This window comes from Molothrus aeneus, chromosome 1 (assembly GCF_037042795.1).
Source record: "Molothrus aeneus isolate 106 chromosome 1, BPBGC_Maene_1.0, whole genome shotgun sequence".
Lineage (NCBI taxonomy): Eukaryota > Metazoa > Chordata > Aves > Passeriformes > Icteridae > Molothrus > Molothrus aeneus.
The window spans coordinates 42,859,869-42,887,599 of NC_089646.1; the positions used below are offsets into that span (position 1 = coordinate 42,859,869).

Genomic DNA, 27,731 nt, shown 5'->3' on the forward strand with positions numbered 1-27,731 from the left:
ACACCACTATCAAGTTGCTCTCCAGGACAATCCCAGCTCCCAGGGATTACTGTACACCTTATATCCTGGAAACATTGCAGCTGCCTCAGCAGCTGCCAAGTGGTAGGAATGAAAGCACTGGATAAATTGCAGTCATAGGCAAAGATGTTCTGGGGAAGACAGTACCTTTATAAACGAATAAATGCTGTACAAGAAGCATTTCTGAGCTCCTTATGATTGAAGGCACATCTATTTTCTGTACAGGCACTTTTACCATTTTTTCCCCAGTCTTATATAACCAAGCTTAACAATAGTACATAAAAAAATCAAGAACCCCAAGGGACAAATCTTTCACCTTAAAGGACCTCAAGGTTGATAGAACTTTGAAGTTACTTTCAAGTTAAGAGTTTCAGAGTAGGTGGACTTAATCACTTCAAAATCCAATTTAAAATCAAGGTCTCCAGACATTTGAACATGGCTTTTAGTCCCAATTTGCATAATTTCTGATTTTTTTCCCCTCAGCAGTTATATCCTTTCCTATCAACCATGTGCTTGAACTCTATTTCCAAGTGTATATAAATAGCTCAAGACAACACTATTAAGTGTTTGGGTATGCCTAATGCTGGCTGAAATAATGCAGCACTAACCATGTAAATAGTTAAAAGCACACATTTTTAGCAATATATGCTTATCAGTGTATTTGACAACATATATTTGAGTATGTATATGACAATAAGGTCTCAAAACCTTCATTGTTTAAAATAGATACTTCCTCCTTCAATTTCTATTTGACTGAAAAAAGTAATTTGATTTTAAATTACCAGATACCTCAGACTTTACAAGATCTCTCCAATGTGAAGAAAATGTAACTCCTGCCAAGAAGCTACAGTAGGAAACACAGGAAATTACATGGATGCTGATGCTGAGATTTGTAAACATCATTTTCCAATGCAGACTAAACTGAGCAGTTCAGTGTTTCAGATGAACTGATTTTTATGTCATGCTCCCTTTTACTTGATGGTTTTGATTAAATAGTGGAAATTAGTTCTAACCAGAATCCATCCTTTCAGCATATGCCTGAATTTATACAGAACCATTAGTGTGATTATTTTCACATATTCTGCACTCAAGACTTTGCAAGTAACATTGTACATTCCCAACCAATTCCATTAGCAGACTGCTTTTAAATGTCAGGATCTGACCTACTTTAAATAACTGGAAATGCAATTATTTCAACTGGCATTGTGTACCGAGTACTGGGCACAGCATGGCAAAAGCATTTCTGCATGTTCCTGGGGAATACTAGAATCCAACATTAAAAAATTGGACATTAAAAAATGAGACAGACAACCACTCTTGGTCAGAAATAAAAACAAACGTATGATTTAAATTTAAATCAAATGTTTGTAATTTTAAAATTAGAACAAGGACACAGAGTTACACATAATGAGAAGTTCATTTTATTTCTGTGCCTTCTGTGCTTTCGGTGCTGGTGCCTTCTCCGGCTTCTTAGCCTTGGGTGCCTTCTCTGGCTTTTTGCCCTTTGGTGCCTTCCCGGCCTTCCCTGGCTTCCCAGGCTTCTTGGCTTTTTTAGCAGCGATCCTCTGGAGCTTCTTCATTTCATGCTTGATGATTCTGTTCCTCTGTTAAAAAAAAGAGAATGTTTACAGTTCATCAGCATGAGAAGAGCAAGAGTTCAAATAGTGTGCCTTAATTCAAATTCTAAGCTTTCAGATTCTGCCTCTTTTCATTATCACCCTGAAATGTCAAATTCCACCTAAAACTGTTCTAATCTACCAAGTGGACATTATCATTCTGGCTGGTAGCTCAAGCATCTCAATATTTCAAGTGTAATGATTTTCATTAGAGGGTGAAATACTAACAGCTACCCATCCAGAATATTTGATTTTATCAGCTGGCAATTCCATCCTCAGCTGTAACTTGGGAGGACTGACACATGGATTATACAAGTTCAAGTCTGACCAACTACAGAAGAGAAAGTGGTGACATACTAAAAAGCATGGAAAATTCAAGGCATTCACACCCACAGTGTCATCCCATAACCCAAGCCAGCTGTGAAAGTAAGCTACTAACACTGGATGTGACTCTCAAGTGAAAGCTACAAGCATTAACCCCATGAAGAAGCAGCACTCAAACACTTACCATTTTCTTTGCTTTCATCACCTTGTAGCGATCAAAGTCAGTCATTTTGGCTTTCTGTGTGAAAACAAACAGTCATGAAACTCTGATAATATGCAAGTAGTACAACTCAGCATTCCAAAGCATTCCTAAAGTAACTGATCATCTCCAAATGATGTTTAGCTGCACTTCTGGAACTAGCTCACAATTTAAGGCCTTTGCACCATCCCAGGATGCAGGAAAAGAGGCTGTTACAGAAACAACACCACATTAACTGTTAAAATACAGGAAGTTTAAGCTGGTTAAGTTAAAAACCTATGCCTTGTCTACCTTTAATCCTAACTTACTATTGAAAACATGGAGCCTTTAGACTAATTAGTCCCTAATTTTACAAAGCAGAAGCAGTACATGTACTCCTCATTCAGTGAAACATTGTTACCTTTTCTCGGGCCTCAATCTTCTTTGCCCATCTTGTCGCTGACCATTTCTCGTTTATATTTTCCTTCTCCCAGGCAAGTCGCACACACTTCTGACGAGCGCTGCATGGGAACAGTCAAAAAATCACATTCAGTCTTTATTAAAAAAAAAAGGTTCTCCCTGATGCTGGCCTCCCAAATTTCATTCAAGGGAAGATAACTCTACTATATTACTTCAGACACCTTATCTCAAGTCAATACCACATGCATCTCTGTGGCCTAATTAACATTCTGTTGAATAAGTGCTGTGCTAGCGCTGACAGAATCACAGAATGGGTCACGTTGGAAGGAACCACAGGGGGGTCACCAACTCCAACCTCCCTGCTCAAGCAGGGCCTTCCCAGAGCACACAGCATAGGATTGTGTCCAGGGGTTCCTGAGTATCTCCAGTGAGGGAGACTCCACCACCTCTCTGGGCAACCTGCTCAGTGCTCAGCCACTTGAGCTCCAGGAGATCCACACCTCTCTTGTCCTGAGGAGCCCAGAAGTGGACACAGCACTCCAGGTGCAGCCTTACCAGAGCAGGAACACCTCCCTCATCCTGCTGGCTGCACTCCTCCTTACACCCCCAGGACACCATTGGCCCTCTTGGCCACAAGGACACTGCTGGCTCAGGGACAGCTTGTTGTACACCAGAACCCTCAGGTCCTTCTCTGCAGAGCTCTTTCCAGCAAGTTGGCCTGAAGCCTGTGCAGGTGCTCGGGATTACTGTTCCCCAGCTGCAGGACCCTGCACCTGCCCTTGCAGAACTTCCAAAGTTTCCTCTCTGCCTGTCTCTCCAACCTGCTGAGATCCTTTTGAATGGCAGCACAGCACTCTGGGATATCAGCCACTCCTCCCAGCTTTGTGTCACCAATGAACTTGCTAAGGAGGCATCTGCCCCTTCATCCAAGTCCCTGATGAGTAAGTTAAACAATACTGGGCCCAGTACTGAACCTTGGGGGACACCACAGGTGACAGGCCACCAACCAGACCCCGTGCCACTGACCGTGGACCTCTGGGATCTGCTCCCAAGCCACCTCACTGTTCAAATGAGCAGCTGCTCCTAGCACTGCTTCAGGATCAGAAGCACTGCCCTTTTCTGATTCTAAATTACAGAAATTCATTAACTGAGCTAAAAGAACAGAATGGGTTCAGCCTCCTGCAATTTCAGTGTAGTTCTGTAGGCAGGGAGCCTATTTAATGCCTGAAGGTGACTGAAGCAGTAGCAAAAGCAAAGCTGCAGCAGCATTTACACTGCTTTCCCCCACACCATCCACCACAGAACTACCTGTGAGACTTCCTCTGCTCCTCAACAGCAGCTATCAGCCAACAATGGCAATGAAAACCTAAATATATTCAACTATGATATCACAGTATGCCAAATTTTTACTGTTAATCCACTACTGTTTGAACCTTCTAGACTTAGCAAGGATCAGCCATCAAGTGACAGCATGGGGGCTTTTTCAGACAGGTCAAGAAAGATGTCAGCTCACCTGTGTGGGAACTTCAGGACAAAGTCAGTCAGCTGCATGCACTTGAAGGGCATGGCCTGCCTCCTGACACCACTGCAGGGGCCATCCACCAGTGCCTGAAAAACGGAAACAAATATGGGGGGGTTGCAGCAGATTTCTCACTGCATTTGATTTAGACAGCTGCTTCCTAATAAAATATGAACAGTATCTTGACAACACTCATCCCAAACTGAAATACATATTAAGCAGACAGAAATGGAGATAGTTAAATCTTGCCTGTACAACCCAGGCTTTACAGAAAAAGAAAATTTGAAGGCCTGCCTTTGACAAAAAAACAAACTGAATTAAAAAAAAAAAAAAGGTAGACAAAACTAAGATGTGCACAGGAAGAGTCCCCAGCCCCAAACAGTCACTTTACACATACATTAATGCCATTTAATTAATAAGTTTAGATTCCAACTGATATCCCTTGTCCACTTCTACACCAAGGAAACACAGCAGAGAGGGGGATGTATCACTTGCTGGCGGGCAAAAGCGTGCTCCTAAAGGTATCAAATATGACAGTTGTTAAATCCTACCCTTCTATCAACTGCTTATTTGAAAACAGAATTTCTATTGAAGTCAATACACACAGCCTTAGCATACAAGCCTCTGTTAAGGCACAAAGGAGGAAATACAGAGGCAGCACTCACAACTTACCCTATTTTGGTCAATAACATCCACGATGGCCACCAGCTTGCCAGCGTGCGGCCCGAAGGAGATGAAGGCAACTCTGCCGATCTCCACGAAGCGCTTGAACACCTGGGAGGGAAGGAATGGACAGAGTTAGGCAAGAACACACCCAAGGCCATCTTCAGATTCAACGTTCTGAGAGCCTTTAAAATAACTCCCCAAAAAAATCACAGAATGGTTTGGGTTGGACAGAGACCTTAAAGATCACCTAGTCCCAACCCCCTGCCGTAGGCAGGGACATTTTCCACTTCACCAGCTTCCTCAGAGCTCCATCCAGGTTTTTAAAAATTCTAGGGATGGGGCATCCACAATTTCTCTGCACAACCTGTTCCAGTGCTTCAACAACCCCACAGTAAAGAATTATTTCCTACTATCTAATCTAAACCTAATCTCTTTCGGTTTGAAGCCATCCCCGCATGCTCCTGTACACACTCCTACCCCATCGTTCCTCTAAGTTCCCTTCAGCTCCTGCAAAGCTTTCGGACCGCACGAAACCCCCACGCTTGAGCACAGCGGCCGCGTTCCCGCGGCGCTCCGAGCCCGGCCCTGCCCGAGCCCGCACAACACGCGGAGCGCGGCCCCGGCCCACCGCGGCCGAAGCGGGCGCGGGCTTCCCGCCGCCGCCACCGCGGGTGCCGGCGCAGGGAGGCGCGGGCGGGAGCGCTGGGGCGGCAGAGGGAAGGGGCTGGAAGCGGCGGGAGCGCGCCGGGAGCACGGCGGGAAGCGGCGGGGCCGGCGGAGCGGGGCATGGCCGCACGTACCATGATGGCGGCGGCAGCAGAGAGGGCGGGGCGGCCCCAACGCGCCCGGAAGCCGCCGAGGCGGCGCGGCTGCGCGTGCGCGGGGCGGGGCGGCCGCGGGGACGCGCGCTCCGTGTGGCAGTGGCTCCTCCGCGCGCATGCGCTGTGGTGTCAGGGCGCCCGTCGGTTCCCATTCTTGTCCTCGGTCTCCTGTCCCTGTGTCCGTCTGTCGGATTGCACGGCGGCAGGAGGTGCTTTCCAGGAGAATCAGTTCTTCTCTCATCGCCTGCACGTCCCGCCCTCCTCCATAGGCACTAAATTAAGCGGTGCCTCTCTGGTCGCTCCGCCGCCCAGCCTGAGCGCAGCCTGCGCTGCCAAGTGTGGGACACACCGAGACTGAAGTCAGAACGCTCTTGGTGTGAGGGCTTGTACACTTCGTGCCGCTTTCGGCTGGTAGAATTACCTTTCTTCACAGTAACCTGTGTGGAGCTGTGTTTTGGAGTTGTGCTGAACACAGGGTTGGTAATACGGAGATGTGTTTGTTGTTGCTGAGCAGGGTTTGCACAGAGCCAAGGCCTGTTCTGCTTTCCATACTGCCACACTGGCTGGGAATTTGGGAGTGCAGTTTGGGAGGTTGGGAGGAGACACAGCTGGGACAGGTGACCCAGAGTGACCAAAGGGATATTCCGGACCTTGGGACATCATGCTCAGTTTATAACGTAGGGGAAGAAGGAGGAAGTGGGAGACATTTGGAGTGATGGCGTTTGTGTCCCCGTATCACCACCATGTATGATGGAGCCCTGCTCTCCTGGAGGTGGCTGAACAGCAGCTGCCCATGAGGAACAATTAATTAATTATTTGTTTTTATTTATTTGGGTGTCTGGTTTTTGCTTTCCCTGTTAAACTGGTCTTTATCTCAACGCATGAGTTTTCCAGCTCTTACCCTTCCATTCTCACCCTGATCCTGCTGGTGGGGAAGTGGGGGAGCAGCTGCCTGGGGCTTGGCTGCTGGATGGGGGTAAACAACCACAAATTTCAAACCTAATCAGCAGGAAAGGAGACCTTATCAGTGAAACAGGCAGCTTATATAAATATATATAAGAGTGTCTTGCTTTTAACTATCAGGATTTTCTTGCTGTGAACATGGCATTCAGGAAATAATGAGTCCTGTCCACTTCAGAACCTGGGTCAGTTTTGCAGCTTGCAAATTTCCACCCCCTAGAACAGTATTTCTTCCCTTTCTATTAACAATAGCTTTTCTACCAGCATGAAAATACTGGTGAGGGGGTGCTATCCTCTAAGACATGCTAAAAATAAAAAGTCTGCTTGGCTTAATTTTTCACAATTTTATTGATCTTCATAAGCAGGCACAGAAGAGTGTAAAAAGATAAATAGCCTCTGGTTTTTACACATTCCCACGTGTTGTCAACTTCCCTGTCTCTCCCAGAGATCCTTTCAGTTCTAGACAGCAGGACAGGGATCTGGCCTGTTGATCTGGTTCCAGCTCACACCTGGGGGAGGATTTGGCTGTGGTCACTGAAGCTGCTTGGCTGGAAGTTCAACACCCTCAGCTTTCCCATCTGAAACTGCCAGGAGAGGTACAAGGGAGCAGGTGGGTATCCTGGTGACACTGAGGGAGGCTGTATGCATAAGGACAAGAGGGAAGCACTAAAAAAGCAAAACAGGTGATTCACGGGGAGAATTTGATTCTTTGAACAGATACTGGGCCTATCCAAGTACATCTGGAAGTCCAAATAGTTTTTTCCAAGTGTGTTCCATTTGTGTAAAACCACATCTGAATGGCTCTGCCACTCAATAGCAAATGTTTTGTTGGGCAAGTAAATATTCCAGAGTACAACTTTCCACTGAAAATTGACAACAAAAGAAAACATTTTAATTCTCTCATCCAACTGTCTGGGGTTTTTTTTCACCCATAACTGCAGTTACAGATCCATCACACAAAATCTCTCATGCCAGCCTCTGTAATGTCCATGCACTCTGAAGTCAATTTTACACTTTATCAGATATAACTTTGATGCCACAGAGCTCTTCATCATCGTATAATGCCTTTTACCTTATTGCTACTCCAGAAAGACTGACAAGACTTAGCAGTATATCAATAGAGAAGGGACAAAGCCCTATTGAGCTGCTTGAAAAATCACTTTTTTCTTTTTTTCATTTAAAAAGATATTTAGTTCCCTTCAAATCATAGTCAGCCTATGAAAAAAGCACGAAAGAAAACAAAACCTCAACCCCACAACCAAACATAAGTAAGAAGGTGATACAGAAACAAAAGACTGAAATTAAAAACATTATTTATGGGTAAAAATACTGGCCACTGTTCTCCTATCTATCCTCTGATCAATACTGGGAATAGACAAAGCTGAAAGAGTGCTATGATTTAAGGGAGTGTGAGGTTGGGTGAAGAATGGCTGGGCTGCCAAGGAGGGCAGCTGATTGCTGCGTGAAGGCAGCAGCAGGAAAGCTCTGGAGTCAGAATATTTGACAGAAGCACCTGCCAGGTGGATCCCAGCACTGCTGAAGGACAATGCAGAGGCTGACCAAGGCACTAGAGCCATGACTGCAGCTGAAAGGGTGGTTTGCTGGCCTGGAGACTGGCTCCTGTTCCTCTTGGCCTTGAAAGAAGGGCTTAATGTGTTAATGGAATGTTCAGGTCTGAGATTCTGTCCAGACAGCTGAAATAACGCATACGTGTCAAATCAGTACAGACTGTCACTGTGTGAGACCAACAGTATGTGGGGTATGCAGGTCAGGGTTTCAGTATGAAAAACTACAAAAAGCATTTCTGTGAAAGTTAGAAAAGAATACTGAAAATCCCAGTGTCTTCTGAAGGCAATCATGATATATTTAAATTTAGGTTCAGTTACTAAAGTGAGAAAGCATTTTGTTCCACCTCTAAAGTAAATCTTATGTACCAGAGCAGAGGCATTTTGGGGTCTCTATGGTATCAAAAAGATATAGCTCTGTTTAAGACAGGTTCAAAAATCCTGAGAGGTGTTGACAGTTTATTACACTTTCTTGTGATGGGGATCAATCCATTTGGAACAGCAATAAAAAAAATTCTATCACAGCTCTTCCTTTCAGTTCTTGTCATTATCCAGTACTTGTTCCAGCTTCAGAAATTAGATTACTTCAGGGCTTTTAGTGTCAGCACTGCACACAAGGACAGCTACCACGTTCCCACCTCCCACAGTTGCTATTGGCTTGTTTAATTTTACCTTAAACTTCTGCCACTGTGATCAAATCCTTCACTACTTGAGCTCACCAGTTAGCACAGAGTTAATGAACCAAAAAAAAAAAAAATACACACCTGGCAGGAAAAATAATCCCTTAGAAAGCAAAGTGACATATGCCCATGTTTTCTCTGCTGCACACTGGACAAATTAAGTTTACAGAAACAATTACCAAAATATTTCAAAACCACTCCAATTCACCGTATCACAGATTCCTTTGTGCCCCTTCTCTATTTATGCTTCTGGTCCAGAAATCATTTTTTCTGTCTTTATTTTTGAAAAATGGGGGGCAAAATGAAGTTCTGTTTAGTAGCACTGTAACATTTTTGGTTTGTCTCCAGCCAAGTTCATTCATTCTGGAATAAACACGTGTTCCATGCGAGGGACGTTCTTCTGCTGATGCGACACAACGCACAAGTAGACGAGGAAGAGGAGGCACAGCAGTGCCGTGGCTGTGAGGAAGACAAGGAGCCCAGCAAAGAGAGAAGGTTTTAGAGGTAGCTGGATCAGCTTCCCTTCTGCTGGAATCATGTTGGTGAGGCTTAACATGTAACCGAGTGACCACCCTATGCTGCTGTTACCAACCTGAAATGAAGACAGAAGATTCCTATTCCCATGGAATTTTCACTCAAAGACTCCAAGAGCTCAACTGCTGTTAATGGCAACTGTCCTTTAAATTAGCAAGGAGAAATCTTTAGTGGAATATGCAAAGAAGATACAGAGCCATTTTAAATTACCCTTTTTCTGTAGTTCCAGAAGATGGTAATAAAATTGTTCACTGGGCTAAAAAAGCGAGACACAGGTATTGGAGGGGTACAGAGATGTGTGGTGTATATGCAGGCAGCCAGTTATGCAATTTTAAACAAACAAATAGAAAATCCCATTACTACTATGCCAATTCCTAAAATTAGCCCCTCACCTTAGCCAAATCCCATGATGTCATTTGAGTTCAAGCAAACAAAAAAACCCCACAAGGAGTCTCACCAACACGGACAAAGAGGAACTGAGGATAAAGTCCCCAAAACAGGAACTCTATTTATCGTCTTTTGTTCCATGTTTGGTTTTGTGCCTGCAAATGAACCAAAACTAGGCTCTTCCGTTTTAAAAATAAACATAAATTAAAAACTACTTCAAAATGGATGAAATAACAGCCAAAGGAGTATGTTTGTATTTGCTCCATGGTCCTCCTGCTTTGCTGTCTTTCCCCACTTCTAGTTTTAGCAACAGAGCTTACTAGTTTTCCACTGTCCTTTTCATTAAGTCATTGTCCTGCCACTTGATAAACAAAGGATCAAAAGGTAAAGTGTCCTCTGTCTTCCTCTCATCATGAGGTTTAAAACTTATAATTTTTGCAAATCATGTAGCTCTGGATCTCACCCAGATCTTAGCGTTAGGCCAAGGTTCTTTTCATTGGTTGTGTTCACTAATTAAAAGGAAATATATGTCCTAGCATAGACAAAAAACCCACCCTCCAGTCATAGTAAGATTGTGCTGTTATCTCTAGGGTAGCTTAGCTGATCAGCCAACATTAGATCTTACTGTTTTAGTAGGGGCAGATCTAATAAAGAGAATGTAGTTTTGCCTTTTGGAGTTTCATGATTACTCGAGTGTAAAATCTAGGCAACAAAGGTATTAATTTTAAATAAGCCTTTTGGGGTTTTGTTTTTCTCAGTATTTTTATAGTCTTGGCTAAATAGAAAGAAAAAAAAAAACAAAACAAGAAAATGTTGTTTTTTCTGGCTGCTCCTATCTGCTGGGGACAATACAATATATATTTAAATATCAAGACAAATCCACACCCACCCCCTGCCCAGTGGAGATTAAGATCTCAAAGTACTCTATGCTGTTTTCCTGGTGGAACAGCTCAACTTTGGACACTCCTCCAGAGCTGCTAATGACTGTCCACCAGAGGTCAAAATAAGGCAAGAAAATGCTACTTGATTCCTTAGTGCACGAGGAATAGATATGACTGTTCAGAAAACATTGCTTTTGATTACTCATTCACAGCTTGCCAGCATCTCCTGCATCTAAGGGGATTTAAGCATACAACATGAAGATCTACAGCCTATTCTTTTGTTGGCTTTGCAAGCAAGTGCTGAAGCATTTCCAAACTATATGGACATTAGGAGACAGTCTGGCATAGGATTTTAGAGTAAGGCTTTGTGCAGCAGCAGAGAGGAAAATAAAGGCATTTATGACGCAGATATTGTAACTCTTCTCTCTCTGTCAACTGAAAGGCAGTACCCCATCAAAATACATTCTTATTCCAGAGAGCCAGATTATGGCACAGATGGATGAGCTGGGTGAGGATGAAAACTGTCCTTGTTGCTTCATCACCACTCACTGACTCCAAGCCTCTTTGCCAGTTCCTCCAGGGCTTTGCCAGGAGACTGCAAAGCACAGTTCTGCTCTCCAGCTCAGCAGGGTTGGCTCAAACTGACCTTGACTGGTGAGGTGTTTTAGGCAGATTACTGCCTGGAGCAAAATACTGTGGAAATGTTTAAAACACAAGTGTTTGATCTTCACTTAAAGCTCTTTAAAAGAATCTGTGTAGTATCTCCAAGTAACGCTGAGACCCCTGAAAACAGGCTGAGATTGCTCCTGAGGTTTGAAAAGTGCTTTGTCTTATGCCAAACATTTGACAGTCATTTACCAAGGCTGTTTACAACCATTCTGTTTTTGCAGGCTGCTGCATCCTCTGTCTCCTCCTCAAACTCATTGGATTAAAATGACAGTAATAGAAAATTATTATTCCTCACCTCCTTTTGAAAATGTATCTGTGGCCAAGTTTCTGCATTGAAGTTGTAACCATGTACAAGCAAGTAATAAATGAAATTGGCTGAGAAACAGTAGGATCTAGCATATATTTCTTCAAATTTAGGCAGCATAAACTGGAGCTGAAAGCAAAAGGGTTTTTTTAAAAAAACATGTTAATATGGAAAAAGCAAATGCTTTGGGTTTTGTAACTAGAAAATATTTGGGTTCTAATTAGAAGTTAGTAACATTTTTCAGGAATACCAAGTAAAGATGTAGACAACTAGAAACAGAGATTCAGAAAGACTCTAAAAGTGACATAGCTTATGTAGTAAACAATGAAAATAAACATAAAACTGTACATTGAAGATTCAGGATGTTATGGTTTCTAAAATGTCCATGTCATCTCTACAGTGTGGTTAGAACTTGAAATGAAATTTTGAAACCTATTCCAAGTGTTAGGCATGACAGAAATACTACATGGTTTGAAGCACAGTGGAAAAACAAATGCTGGATTGATACACACCTTCTGAAAGGTTCTGAACACATAGCTGGTCCATATTATTTTTATATCCCTCTTTTAGAAGTTTAAAATGGAAAAGAAAAATCCCAACAACACCAAAAACAAACCAACTAACCAACCAACCAACCAACCAACCCACTTACCTGTGCCCAGCTCTGTGAACAGAAAAACCACATACTTGAATTGAAGTCATCTAGGGAAAATTGCCCAGATAAATTCAAAGCATGAATTGTATAGTAGAATCCAGAGAAAGCCTATAGAAAAGGAGTGGATGACAGGTTATTTTCAGAACTACAGAAATCAAGAGCAAGCAAGCTCAGAAAGAAGGACACTATTTGCAAACCTACCACAAAATTCCCTTCAACTTTTGGCTGATGTATTCCATTAAATGGACAGTCCTCTCTGTCTCTGCAAGCAGTGAGGTTAAACAATAAAGAAACCATCTCCTGGCACAGACCTGGGTCTCCTGTTCCATGGAAATTCACAGGCTGGTTTGGGTAGTAATTTGCTGGTCTCAGAGACTGTGTACAAAGGCTGCCAAAGAAGTCCTTCATGGTTAATGCTGTGTTATAGTTTTGAGGGTAACAGGGATTATCCACATTGGCACTGGTCTTTGATTTCTGGGGGGGAAAAGAATCAAACAAAAACAAACAAGAAAACCCAAACAATAAATACTAGTCAAAAGTAAGAAAGACCTAATTTGGCATGAGCTACAGGAATCTTTTTGAACTGCAGATGCATGTATTTTTGTTCACTGACATGACTGGTCAGCACAACACTGCTGATCAGTATAATTCATAGAAACTCTTTTCTCCAGAAGTCGTTTGCAAGATCAACAAAATATTTACAAGGCCTTTTGGTCAAATGGCACAGAACTCTTGCTAATTTTTAACAAATATGAAGTTCTTTGTATGAAACCTAAGTGTGTTTGGCCACAACAAAGCACAGCTGAGCTCTTACTGGGGTCTCCAGACTCCAGCAGGGAGTCTGGAGGGAAGAGAACACAAGCCTAAGATGCTGCCCAGACAGTCACTGAACACTTGCAAGAGCAATATAGCAAAGAGTCTTAAACAGACCTGGAGCAGCAATGCTAAAAGCCTTTTTTCAGCTTCATCTCTCCCAAAGCACTGGTAGCTGTGAGTGTAGACATTGTAGTTGTAACCATACAACTTCACTTGCAAGGTGCTGTTGAGATGCTCCTCGGGGTCCTTGGGGATAAATGAAATTTGAGTGGAAGCTCCTCCAAGGTCCAGTGCACCCATGGTCTCTTTTCTGTAAGGATGGACCCATGTCCTCCAAAGGTTTCTCTACATGCAAAATTAAAAACAAGGCAATTTAGAAATATCATCTGCTTGTTCTCCCCACAAGCTTTTCTACTCTTTACTTCTTGAAACTTCACCCCCTTCTTTGTCCTACACTCTTTCAAAAAAAAAAAATTACTATGAGGAAAAGGTGCAGATGTTTTTATGTAAGAGGGATGTACTTTCAGAGAGTAAAATGATCTTGAAAGATAGGAGAACTAATGCAGCATAGTGTTCCACTCAATAGGACAGCACAATGACCAAAGCATAGGACTAGCCAGAGCAGTGTCTGTCCTAGAATGTAGGGAACTGAAGTTCAGATAACCAGGAGAACTTGAACAAATCTGGATGGAAATGGTATCAAGATTTGCTTATTTCAAGGCAAGAAGAAATATTAAAGGAATAGAATACTAAGAGATCACAGAGAGACAGAGAGTGAAAAGAGACTGAAAATAGAGAGAAAAATGCAAAATAGTCAGATGAAAGCTCCATCAAATTCAGAAGAACAAGGACCCTTAATCTGCACATTTCCTCCACTGAAACTGCAGTCTGATCCATTCAGATGGCATTTTTCCCTACTACCCAAAATATTCCCCAAATTCTGTATTTGATCTACATAGTCACAGTGCCAAATATAGATTTTCCATGATTATCTATTTCAATATTTACCCAATGAGCATGATGAGATGAATGCATACACAAGAAGGGAAACTATGGAATTTATGGGCTAGCAAATGCACTCACAATAAAATTCTACAGTGAAAAATTCCCATAAAGAACCCCTCACTGAATTTGACTCTCAGCCTGTTGTCACAAGAAAGGTCAGAATTTCTCTCTTCTACTAGTGATATTCCACATATATTTCTTCACAGAACTCTCTAGACTAAAATGGTTTCACAGCATCTAGCAGTCCATTTTTATGAACTTGCCATATGGAATTTGATATTTGGATGATTAAAATTCATGTGGTAGACGACTGACACTGCCTTGAACTTCATCATGTCATTTTTGTGGCATGAAATGCACACAACAAGAAAAATTCCTACAGAATGTGTAATTCCAAAACTTGTTTTCTTAACGTTGCAAGTCACCAGCACATTCACCATGAGCTATTACAGCAACAGCACCAACAAGTAATTCCTTCTTATTTAATGGCCATGATCTGATAGGAACCATTCAGTCAGGACAGCTAGCAGTAACCAACAGTACTGGTTTCAATTAAATTAAATTAATTTCATTTCTGGTAAAATAATCTGGCAGAAGTGCTGTCAAAGCTGAGGGCAGCACACTCCTGCCACAAATGCAGATGAGTGATTGCAGATCATCTTGGTACAGCTTTTACTCTGAATGAAATCACACTGAATACCTGCACCAAAAAGGGATCTTCCAACACATCTGACTCCCTCTCTGCTCTGAGGCTCCTGCCTGGTCCTATGCCAAGTTCAAGAACAGCATGAGTGTGTTTATATTGGTATCACTTGGTCTGCACAGGACAGTGTGTTGCAGTCTACTGCTGGTAGCCTGCAGCATGTCAGCAGTCTTGGAAGGAGCTGTGTATGAATGATTTCTGGCTCAGCTGAGGCATATTTGACCACCTTCAGTGCTTCAAACAGTCTTGTCTGCTTATGACAAGTAAGCCAACACTGCCAAGCAATTTGGAGACCCCTAAGCCAAGCAGGTCCTTCACCAGCAGGGACAGCAAATAAGCAGAAGAAAAGATCTTCAGTTGGCACCACTGTCGAGACAATCAACACCTGTCACACTAAACATACCAATGCATCTAAGAGTGATCTCACCTTTTGGTTTTAGGTAAGACGCTCAATGTCGTTTAGAGGAGAGCTTTTTTGTGGATCAATGATTTTACCTTTGCCATATCCCATTCCCATAACAACATATTCTTTATGATTTGTGTTTGTCCTATGACTGCCACAAAAGGACCCTGCTAGAGACTTAGGGAAAAACAGAAGTTGCAACTATGACATTTTAACAGGCATGTCCTCTCAAACTTCTCATTTATAAGAGAGAAACATTTATTCTCATTTATAAGAGAGAAACAGTGCAAAGAAAAGCATGCAGTTTTTTCCACACACCTCTAAGAAATTGCCCATTAAATAGTTGGCCGTTATCCATCCATACACCCCTTCCTCTGGCCCAGTTATGATCTGCGCACCCCTAAATTCAAAAGGTTGTGCTCTGAAGTAGCTTTGAATGCTTGCAAGGACTTCATTGGCTGCCGATTCATTTTGCAACCTAAGCAATTCACAAAACATGAGACACTGAGCATCTGGAAAGGCAATTTCATGTTTATTGTTCACTGACTAGCAATTCAAGAAAACTCCTACAATCACCTAATAAATGAAATTGACATTATTTCCCTAAAGGGGAAGCTTAGGAGAGGGAACAGCCAGTATCCAGCATTGTTTCAGCAAGCAACTCCCTCAGTATGTACCAACTCCATTCTTTATCATGCAAGTTCATGGGTGGGTTTTTTTCTCTTCATATATTCTTTATTCTTTGTGAACTGAGTGTTTATATGACAGCTTCTGGTTAAAACAGTCCTGGAATCTCTCTTCCAGCTCTGTTTAGCCACAGAACAAATATAATAAAGCCAGTTTGTGCCAGGGCTAAAGCTACAGACAGATCCCAAAAGCCATATCACTTCAGATCACATCCATACTCAGAATGCAGTGCCTACCTTCCATCTGCCTTTGCTGCCCATGGATGTGCACAAACATTATCTGTTTACATAACACTGTATTTTATGACAGATGTGAAAGAGAAAATTAAAATCTTGCCTTCTCCAAAATAAAGCAAGTTTCTTTTCCATACAGCATAACAGAGTGGTTTTATGCAGACACGCTTTCCCTCTCAGAAAAGTTTATTAAATTAAATTGGCTGGGCTCCATTTCCTTTTGAGATGGCCAATTTCCAGTGGGTAAAAATGCATCCAGTACATTTTTCACGTTCTGTTTTCACAGACTGCTCTGCTAGTATGCATACAGAGCAGTTCAAGTTTCTGCCATACCTCAGCAGTCTCATGCCAGCTGTAGCCCCCAGATAAACAGAAGTGTTTTTATGCAGATGAACTGGTATTCTCTCCTTCACTTTATTCAGACAGTCATCAAGAGGCTTGGCAAGAGCTCCAGGGCTACTCCCATAGCTGGATATACCAGGGCCTAAAAGAGAACAAGAAGATAGATTTCATCCTGCTTTGCCAACTACAAATTAGCCCAATTAGTAAACGGGTGTTAAGAGAAAAACATTTCCCCCTTGCACCCCCCACCATAACTGCAAACAAGGGTAGGAGGGCTGAAAATTAGGAGTGCTTATGGAATGAACAATGTGGTGCCTGTGCATTTCAAGATGCACAGAAATGGCTCTTGAATTCATAGAAGTACAAGTCTGCTGTGGTGCATGAACTAGTGAACAGCTTTCCAAATTTCCAAAGCCTTCAAAGAGCAGGAATGAGAGCCACATCATGCTGCACAAGGCATAGCTATTTGAACTATTAACATCAAAGTGCTGCCTTGCTCAACACTCCAAGGACCATCAGGATCTTGACTTGTTCAGGCTCAAATTGGGTGTAAATAAAACATTCCTTACTGAAATTCCCTAGCTGAGTAAGTTCCATGGAGAACAAGTGCCAGAACTCCATCTGCCTCTGTAACAGCCATGTCTTGCACAACCTGGTCCCAAGCTAAGCAAAAGGTGGCTCTTAGCCACCTTTCTTAATTCTTAATTTAATTTCTTAGTTGAAAAGAGAAACCATTTATGTTCAGTCACATTGCATTGACAGAAACAGAAGAAAAAAAATATGTAAGCCTTTACAGATTCCACACTCCAAAGCTCCTGTTTTGACTGTGTGAATTTCAACATAAACACTACCATGTCACCATTAGATGTTCACAGCCCTGGTTTTGAAATAAGACTTTCTGAAAGTCTTAAGTCTGGCACAAACAGACCTGAAACTGGAAGGAAAGCTACTCCCAGAGGAAAACAGAGCAGCAACATCCTCAGCAGCTGCCATTGCCTCATGTTCCTTTGGTGGCTGCAAATTCCCATCTTCCAGTGTTCAGACAGAGCAGGTCACAAGGCAATGACCATGTTCTTCTGGACAACTGCCTGCTTTACCAATGCTTAGAGTCTTATCAGGATAGATTAACTGCACTATAGAGTAAGGATTTTGATTTGGGGCTGGTTCCTATACACAAAGGCAGAGGTACTTAATAAAGGCAGAAATGAAGTCATAAAACCACCACAAAACTCACACAGCAGTTGATGACTTGACCTTCAAGTTCAGTAGGTGTGTGAAAATCTGCTTTTTATTATGCCCAGAGCTATCCCCTGTTTAAGTGCTTAAGACTGTGGTTGGAGGGTCACTAAAGAAACACTGACAGAGGTGTTCACCACTGTCACCCACAGCTCAGCTGGGGACATCTCCCAGGAACCAGTCCTCTGTCTCCTCCAGTGCAGAGTTATCCAAGACTAGAAGACTGAGCCCCGGTGATTCTGTACACTCAGGGATGTGGGAGTACTTGGCTGCCCATGGCTAAGGCCATGAACCTAGAGAGTTCACAGCAACTTGGACTCCTCTGTTTTGTAATTTATTTGCATTCCCCAAAGGTAAAACAAAATCTAAATCAATTCAAGAAAATTCACAAGGCACTGCTGTTTTGTTTTGGGTTTTTTGAGAAGAAGAATAATGCAGTTTCTCTGTGCATTTTTCCCAAACCAGAATTCCTAAAGGCAAACATTCCTAATGAGTCAAGACATGAGTTAGCAGTGTACCCCTCCCCTCAGCGGGGTGGCCACCATTCCAGCAGTTTGTAAGGACATTTCATCATTAGAGACATGACAGTGCATTACTCCTGTTCATGTTACACTTGCTTTCCTTTCCTTGTTCTAGAATTGTTGAGAATGTCCACACACATATTTAACAATGAAGATAAAAATGCTGGTGCTGCTAAGAAACCATTGCCTTCCATTCCCTGTTACTCATGGGCCTCTGTGGCTACATCTCCAGCATCTATTTCCAGACACAAAGAGGGATGTAAGACTTTGCAAGATCATGACTGAGACAGAAGGAAAATACTGAAAACACTTTCTTTGAACACTGCAGTTATTATCAAAGAACAGAAAACCTGATTTCCCTCCCCTCCCTGGCCATCTGTCTTCACAAAATGTGTGGCATATCCATAACTTTGAAAGCTGGGTCAGATGTCACTGAAGTTGACTAAGAGTTTCTATGAAGGAATCCACAACCACCTAACCATACTGGAGTGTGATCAGAAGTCAGCCTAGTCCGTCTGTCTGTCTGTGAGGAATCAATTCAAAACCTCAGAAAAAAGACAGGGCAGGTAGCCAGTGGTACCTGTGGGACATCTTTAGCTGTGCACAGACACAGGTCTTCCTGAGACAGAGGCCACAGCTACATATTTAATAAAACAATGACGTCCTGTCAGAAATAGTTCTGCCAATTTAGCTATTTTACTCAGTATTACTCAAATTACTACTAGTTCTGTAATGTGGAGAAGCTTAATTAAACTAACACCTAACAAGAGATAGATTCCCATTCCTCTAAAACTCCTTTTATTCCAAGCTGTTTTTAAATATATATAATACTTTTATTCTGAAAGAAACGCAAGGACTGAACATTTACGGGTCCTGACTGTCTTTAGATTGAATCCTGTCTGCACCAATCATGCACTGCCATGAGTAAATCAAATTTTGCCACAATTTCCTTTCTCTGGTGCAATGATTAGAGCAGCTTATTGTATCAGTGGAAAAGAACTAATGCTGACAGATACAGACATAGTCTTGATGGGAAGGGAAGGGAATGGAAGGGAAGGGAAGGGAAATAAACAGTACAAGCAAGGCTAAAAACAAGTAAGGAACTTTCATTTGAGCTCACCTTTCACATTGCACTTGAAGGTTTGGCTCACTACTCCCGTGTTGTTTTCTTTTTCTGCCGGCCACTCATAGACATAGACTGTAGTCCGAGAGGATCCAGCATCAAGGACTATTCCATACTGGGGATTAAGACAGAATACATTAGATGAAGAAACAAACAATGACAGCTTAAATGCCCATGTGCAGCTGCACTGCACCAGCAGACATTTAGAAAATGCATGCACAGTGTATTATTTACAAGAGAGATTAATTTGAGTGTCAGGCGCTTAGGCATGAATCCAACAGCCAAGCACAGAAGGAACCTGGCTGCAAACCAAGGAACATGATACATATCTTCAATAATTAATTCAGTGGGGATGGAGAATGCTCATCTCCTTTCAGCATCAGGTTCAAAACCCACATTGACATATAGATAACACTGTGTTAAGGCCTGATTTTGGAGCAGGTTCATTTCCCCTTTATCCCAGTCCATTCCCTGAACACAGAAGGGTTTGATATCTAAGCACAGGTTTTAGATTCAAGGATGCACAAGGGATCCATAAAGCTATGAGCAAAGAGGTAAAGTATCTGAGAGCTGACAGTAAGAATGATGTAAGAAGTCTGGTTCTTTCCTAATTGCCCCATAAACCTCTCCCTTGGAGTGGTTTACTCCACCTGAGAGTTCACCTCTGAGAACAGGCTGTGCCAGAGTATGAGACAACACAGAGGGAAAGAGAATCAATGTTACCCCATGAGTATTTATAAAATAAATGAGAGATATTTAAATTATTTGCCCCAGGTCCCCTGGACTTTGGGATTAAAGCACAGGTTTCTCCATCCCACCCCACAGCTCACCAGACCAGTCTTTCCCTTTTTCCCATATTTTATGGCAGGAGAAAACTGAAGTAACTGGAAAGGCAATCTCATAAAGGGAAGCAAAATGCAATTTTGGTATCCTCTTTATGATCCCTGCAAGTGTTTAGCTCTTCCAAAGTCACCCAACTGGTAGGAGTCACACAGTATAGGGTTCATTTTTCTGTCAGTTTTTTTCTTTTGGAGCAGACAGATGCCCAGGAGCCTGACAGTACTGAAAAATGAGAGCCTCCATCTGTCTGCAAAGCAGTAAGAGCCCCTGTAGCAGGCTGATAAATTTCATCCCACTGCCTCCCTGGGGGACCAAAAAGTCCAACTGGGAAGGATCACTGCTTCAGGTGGCAAACCATTTGGCTTCCACACCTGATTATTCCCAGCTTCTACTGTAATCCTAAAAACTCCTGGCCCCCAAAGAATACCAGCAATACCAGTCTAGTCTGTTTCCACAGAGGACTGTTAGATAATGAAAATTTCATTTATAGTTATGCAGACCATATTTACCCTGATCCACTAAAAGATTAAAAGCCTCCACAGATACTACCAAACTACACAGATACTCCTCCACAGATACTATCAAACTACATCATTAGGTTCTGTTTCAGTAACTACTTTAGCAAAAATAATTTGAGTTTATTTCCTCTCCTTGGAAGATGTGAGCACCCTGGAGGTACATAACACAGTAATGGTCAATCTGCTTAAGGACTACTAATTAAATCTAGTCTCAGTCAGCTTAAAGTACCAAACATAAGCTTTTAACTTGGCTACTTTTAGAGCTAACTATGCCCAAGGAGAGCTGGAAGATAATGGAAGCATTTTTACCTCAGTTAACTGGGGGCTTTTTGAGCTACTTCCTCCTTCCCCTGCATTTCCCAGGCTCCTTCTAGAAGTAAGAGATTTCCATCCCAAAGAGTAGTGGTGTACTTATCTGAATCAATGTGTGACTGACAATTTTTTTTAATTTTCTTTCTCCCTTTCCTCCTCTATGTTTCTTACACATCCTTAAAAGAGATGCTGATTTTTGAAAAGGTCTCTTGGGCCCATTTCAAGGTGACCTGTGAAGCTCCTCAGGACTTGTGTGAGTTCCCTGTGTGCAAACCGGCCCATGCAGCCTCAAAAAGTAGTGACCAGTGACAACTGCACCACACGTTAGGACAAAGATTTATCTTTAATTAAAAAAACAGAAATGACACAGGACACTGCATCTTAGGAAGGTGAGAGAATTCTACAAGCCTTGTCTAGCAGGCTGCCAAAGACAAACTGGTTGGATTAAAATTTTCTGGGGACGTTAGATTTCTGTCCAAGCTGCAGGCTGGATCACCTTTGTCTGCCCTTTAAGGGCAAGCAAGGCCTTCCTGCTTTGAAATGCACTGTGAGAGCGCTGGCAGACCCTTATCCCAGGCTAGCAGCTATTAAAGAACAGAGCTACTTTTTCTCCATTTTTTCCTTTCTCCTTCAACTGTCTTCCTGAGTATTTCCATCATCTCAAAGGCCTGGTGATTCCATGATATCCAAGAACTGCACCATCTACTCAATGGACCAGATTAGTCAGACAAGACAGGGAGACAACATTAACCCAGAAAAGTTTCAGAGTTCTGTTTTCTAGTCCAGAGGAAAAAAGAAAGAAGAAAGGGGAGAAACAAAGTGACATGAAGGTAAATGTTTATTATGGGAATATGGCTTTGTAGGTACATCCTGAGGAGTAGTAATCCCAACAGATAAGCAAGCACAAGCCCCAGGATCAATCACCTTTTCAGCCTATCATCCCAATAGGAAGACACAGAGATGCACAAACCCTTAAAGCAGGCACAGTTATGATGGATCACCTGCCTTCCAATCACTTTGGAAACTGCCAAACAATTTGGAGAGAAGCTGACAAGCTAAACCAGTTGCAGGGAAGATGGAGGTCACAAAAGTGGATCTCTGCTAGATGTATGATTCAATTCAGCTGCATGGGTTTGAACAATTTTTAATCAAATACAACAGCCACAAACAATGCAAAACACTTCCTAGGAGCCAAAAGAGACGTGAAAAATTTAGGTATTGAAAATTGTAGCGCCTTGAGGGGCAAAATAAAGAAATACAATAATGAAGTGGGGTTTTTTTCTCTAGGGCTCACAAAACAGCAATAGACAAACAGATTTGATTTTTTTTTTTTTGACTGGCATAAAGCCTTATTTCATTCAGCACTATCATCATTTACAATTGCAGACTTCTCCACTGAGGACATTGGTGTTTTCTTCATCACTCTTCTCACTTCATGGTGTGTATCAGTGAGTCATGAGTCCTTTCAGTGCCCCAGCCTCATGCAATGGGCAGGCCCTTCCTTCACTAATCACTGACTCAGTCTTCAGATAATCCAGCCATCAAGGATCCAAAACATTCAATTTTGCAACAACAGTTTAAAACACCAGTGACACAGCATATAATTTATCTCTTGTGCCACAATGGATGCTCTCAACATACATCTTGGGAAAGAGCTTTTATGCCACAGGTAACACAAACAGTAGTAACAGAAGAACAAGGCCGTTTACAAAAAATAAATCCACTTTCATCATGTTGTTGCCATAATTAATTTTAATCAACCATTAAGTTCAGGACACTAAGTTAAGTCATTTCCAGGCTCCATGTCAGCCAGGTATGGCTTACCAAGGCCTCCTTACTGGCTTACCAAGGTCCTCCTTCTACCTGTGAATTTCTTGTGAATGTAAATTACTCACTGAGGACAACTCAGTGTCTCAGGAATCAAACTCAGGGTCCTCCATATCACCTGCATTAGCAGGCTTACAGCCCAAACTCAAATCCAAAGCTGAGGCACACCCAGTAGAGGAAAGAGCAGCCCTCCTACAGAAGCTGCTGTGATTCAGTAAGCAAAGCTCCCCACTTAAACCAGCTCCAGAGAGTCCAGGTGGTTCCAATGCTTCCTCAAAGAGGAAGGTAAACAGTTTTATCATTTTGGATGTGAAACTGAATTAATGACAAACACAAAAGATGTGTAGGCTGTCTTTTAGATAATGGCTTCAGCCTTGCCCTGGCTTCAGCTGGGATACATGTCCATCCAGTCCTGCCTTGCACGAAAATTGGGATGTGAGGCCGCTGCAAGCAGCCATTTGGGGCTCAACAGAGCACATGCTTGAGGCACTGTGGCCCCATGCACAAGGCCAGCACACTCCCCCTGCCACATCACACAAACACATAAAAGGGGTATCAGAATTACAGTTTTATCCCGTTGTCTGACTCACACACCACCAAATGATTCAGACAAAGCCAAAGGTGTTTATAATCGCATGAAGTGCAACGAGGCATTAACCTGTCGTTATCAGTGTGTGAACTATCCAGTTAAATACTCATGCAGATGGAAAGGCAGAATGGACTTCAAAGAAAAATCTGACAAGAGAATCGTGGGAAAAAACAGCACCCTACACATCCTTAGAAGGATATTTTCTACAGCTTTTCCTCAGTTGTTTACATCGCTCACCGAAGAACCTGCACACATGTTCCACAGCAGAAGGCAAAGCCTGAGCTTCAGTTTGTGTTTTGCAGTTTGCTCTGCCCCCCTTAAGGAAGTTAGTTTGCTCCCGTTAGCATCCAGCAAGTCCCAACACGTGGTAAAGGATCAAGTGCATAGTTGGAGCCCAAATGCTTTTGATACACAGGAGCAATTTGCAAAGATGTCAGCATAAACTTCCCAGCTGTGCTTGGGGCCAGAATTTAAACTCTGGGTATTTCCCACTTCAAAATTATTTTTAAATTACTTCCAATTTCTGACAAAACTGGAAAAAAAAAAAAAAAAAAAAGAAAAGGAGTGAGATATTCTCCCCTTTTGGCCTTTCAGTCCTGAAGAAGACATTGTGTGATAGCCACCACAGAGAAGGAATCAAGAAATACTTTTCCTGCTTTACTACTGACCCTTGACCAATTATCTTTTTCTCTCAGCTTCAGTTTTCCCATCATGATATGATTAAACATTAATTTATGGTTGTAAGCTCATTTGAATCACCCCATAAAATGAGTTTAGAAAGGCACTATTAAGGCATTATTAAATATCAGTTCAAAACATTGTTCTCCTTCCTGAGGTTGCCTAAGACTTACCTTAAGCCCTGGGGAGAGGATCTGCTGCTGATTTATCTGAATGACTGCAATGGCAATAACAAGGACTACGCTTAGAAGAAGGAACACTTGGGCAACAACACTCGGGGTTCTGGTGAGCATCCTGAAACGACAAAGTGGGAAGCACTTAGGGAACTTGAAAGGATTTGGCGATTCTGTCTTAAAGCCTGAAGTCCTGAATCAGATGAAACTCATAAATCTAATTTCATCAACTGGATCACCTAGTGGAAATTCCATCTCCTCCTCAAGAACTGCCTGGTGTTTTGCAACCACTAACTATTTATTGTCTGGAAGGGCCGTGTCTGTACTGTCATTCTAACAATGCCAGATTTCACCAGGTGGTGCCTGTGTGGAGGTGCCTGCTCCCCAGCTCCCAGGCCCCAGGAAGGGCAGGCTGTGGGCACACACAGGTCAGGGCTAGTGCTTGCCCAACACTCCCCTGGGCTCCTGCAACACAGCCACAGTCACGGCCAGGCACACACCTGGGCCAGGCTGCTCCACTGAGTGCAGCTGGACGCTTCTGCCAGACATGCAAGGTCAGTGTCTACAAGAGGTGCAGGCTTCTTCAGCAAGAAAGAAATAAAAAATAAATTAAAAGGGAGGTTTTAAGAACATTAAAGTAGGCGTCTTTCTACTAACAGTTGATGAAATGTGTGTGTGTGTGCATATTCCTATTATTATCACTCTGCACTGCACATAAAATATTAAATATACACTCTAACTCAGACATTTTGCAATGAAAAATTACTAAATCTAAGTCTAACACAGTTATGTTGGACAAACCCCAAGGTGGCATGGAACATGCTAACTAACAATAAGGCTATTTATATGTTCATATCCTCTAGAAAGGTTTCCTAGATTTCAAATGTGATTTAGGTTTCCTGGAACTTCCGCTCATCCTTTTCCATGTCCCTGACCAGACATGTCTTAACCCCAAGAGATCATCCAGTACCTCTGAATACTGACAATCCACATATCAAAATCCTTATGCTCCCCAGGGGTTGAGGAGGAGAGACACAACTGCAGGGACATGGCAAGCTTATAAGTGTCAGAGGAGCACAACAAGGAGAACTTGCCTGCCTTTGTTATTCGAGAAACCATTGATTTTGGCACAGAAAAATCAAGCCTGGTGTGATCTATCCTGAGTCACATCTCCTACTTCTTCCATACCAATTGTTGAACATACCAGTGCCTGCTCAGGACTGTCCTGCTATTTCAGCAATCACCAGTGCCAACCTGAGCTGAGGACAGGAGCTTAAAGGTGCTCTCCAGTCCATGGCCAAAGCACTCTGGGTCAGCCCCATTGTACCTGCAACACATGGTCTTGTCCCTAGCTCCAACCAGAGCCCTAGGGATGAGGGAGAAGGCAGAATGAATGCTTCTCACACAGCTTCCCTTTTCTAACCCCATGGGCTCTGCAGCCTGGATACCCATGGTCCAACATCTGTGTTCATATTCAAAAGAGAAGAAAGAAATTTGTTTTGTTCTGGGATTAGCTTCACACTGAGCTTTGCCTATGGCTACTCCTTTCCTTCTTTTTCTTGCTCTTTCTGTTGTGAAAACTATCTCAGATTGGCTTTTGGAAAATCTTTTGACATATCTTACTTCCAACATAATTTTTTACATTAATTAACTCCCTTTTCTAAATCCATATGGGCTCCTTGTTTACTGCCTATCTACTCTTCCAATACTTTCTTTCTCAGCTTGGTAATAGCTTTATTATCTTAATCATCAGTCAGTTTAAAGAGAAAATTACCAACCACATTGGTGATCTATTCACTTCTCTCCATTGCTTCACCATCCTGAGGCACTGAAACATCAGGTACACAGTGCAGAAATGATAAAATGAAATCTTTATTTTACCATTACAAAATATGTTAACACCTATACTGTAACCTGCAGGACATACTAATAAGAAGTATTTTAATGTCAGGACATACTAATTAGAAGTATTTATACAGATCAATTCCTTTTTGAAAGGAGAGAATGGATTCTTAACTACACATTTATGAATAACCATCTGGATAAAATACTTTAAGGAGACAAAAAGTCATTAGCTTTCATTTGTACATGAATATCTCTATATAATATTATAAAGTGACTGAAAGAGAACTATCTGCTCACAACCCAATATATATCAGTTGCTCCTGGATCAAAGCACTGATGTTCAGTGCTGGAAAAAACCAAGTCATCATCAAAGAAAAAACGTGCAGGGCAAATGACTCTTTGGAAAACGAAAGTATTACTAAAAAACAAAGCAATAATGACTATTTGACTCCTAACACTTAAGTCTTGAATGATTAAATATTTTCTGCTCCCATTTCTGGGAGAAAAAGGGAAATCTTGGTTTGTTGAAATTCCCATGTTGAATTTCCCTTCCCCTGCTAGTGGGATTTCTCTTCATCAGAGGTGATTTTTCTCTTTTCAAAACTCTTTTTTGAGAGGGAGCATGTAAGGTAAGGGCAGATCACTGGAGACATTCCTCATACAATCGTGTTCCATCAGCAATCAGGGCAATTTCATCAGAGGTAATCTGCAAATCCTGATTTACACAATAGCCTCTGTATCATCATCTGTGACCCCTTGAAGTCATCACCCAGCTGGGACCTTTGCTGCCTTGCCACATAACTGGATCAGAAGCACAGGGCTGAGTTTACCTGTGGCTACACTCAGATCTAAGCCTCACACACCAGGGAATACAATCACATTTGCCCATTCAGTGAAATCTGTAGAGCTATGACAGAGGAGTTCACTCACTCCACAGATTAGAGTAAGGCAAGGAACTCTTGCTATCATTGTGCACTTGTTGGCAAAAAGACAAATAAAAGGTGTTAACTGAGTATCAAAGCCCAGTTGCCTTCCATTATTAAAACAACATCATCCTGAAGCAAGAAACAGCATAAATACATATTTTCCACACCCAGTTAATTATGCTAGGCCACACGTGAGCACACTGGAAGGATCACTTTCTTCACCTTACCTGCAAGCAAAAAGAATTCCTGCCTGCAAAGGAAAACACACTCGACTTCTTTACGCCACCAACATTTTAACTAAGTTAAATTCACACCAGTAAAAATTACTGCGCTGAAATTCCTTTTCCCAAGTAACTTGAAACACCAAACCCACTTCTTTTAGGCACTGACCTGTTTGTTCATAGGGTGGGTAAGCGTGTGCCTTTCTTAACGCTGTAACCTGAGAAATGCAAACACGTTACCATTTATTTCAGACGAGGTCGACAGGTGAATGTTTCAAGTGCTGTGGGGGGAAAAAAACAACAACAACAACAAATAAACAACAACAACAAAACCAATAAAAACTGAAACAACAAAAAACCCCCACAAAACAAATCCCATAGCACTAAAACCCCAACATCCACAGCACTTTAAACCGCATGGTGAAAACCTGCGAGGAGGTTTCACACGCCTCCCTTCGGAGGAGAAATTAAGTAAAAACAAGCACATGGACACAAAATCGCGGCTGAAGCTTTCCCTCATCTCACTGCCGTCCCGG

The 27,731-nt window shown here is 42.3% G+C and overlaps 2 protein-coding genes across 2 annotated transcripts; both read right to left on the reverse strand.

The window, feature by feature from the left end:
• Positions 1–1,363: 1,363 nt before the first annotated feature.
• On the reverse strand, positions 1,364–5,600 carry RPL14 (ribosomal protein L14). Its single transcript, XM_066571681.1, has 6 exons — positions 5,542–5,600; positions 4,748–4,849; positions 4,070–4,164; positions 2,558–2,657; positions 2,143–2,196; positions 1,364–1,622 (listed from the first exon to the last, which is right to left on the reverse strand). Exons 1-6 carry the CDS (start codon positions 5,542–5,544, stop codon positions 1,440–1,442), a joined length of 537 nt encoding a protein of 178 aa, XP_066427778.1. The 5' UTR covers positions 5,545–5,600; the 3' UTR covers positions 1,364–1,439.
• Positions 5,601–6,851: 1,251 nt separating this feature from the next.
• Positions 6,852–27,391, reverse strand: ENTPD3 (ectonucleoside triphosphate diphosphohydrolase 3). Its single transcript, XM_066555750.1, is given in 12 exon segments — positions 6,852–9,359; positions 11,534–11,671; positions 12,195–12,305; positions 12,399–12,671; positions 13,128–13,358; positions 15,443–15,602; positions 16,378–16,528; positions 19,264–19,381; positions 24,204–24,324; positions 24,650–24,760; positions 24,762–24,784; positions 27,365–27,391. Coding segments are annotated over 12 exon segments (1,683 nt in total). The 5' UTR covers positions 27,377–27,391; the 3' UTR covers positions 6,852–9,125.
• Positions 27,392–27,731: the final 340 nt, after the last annotated feature.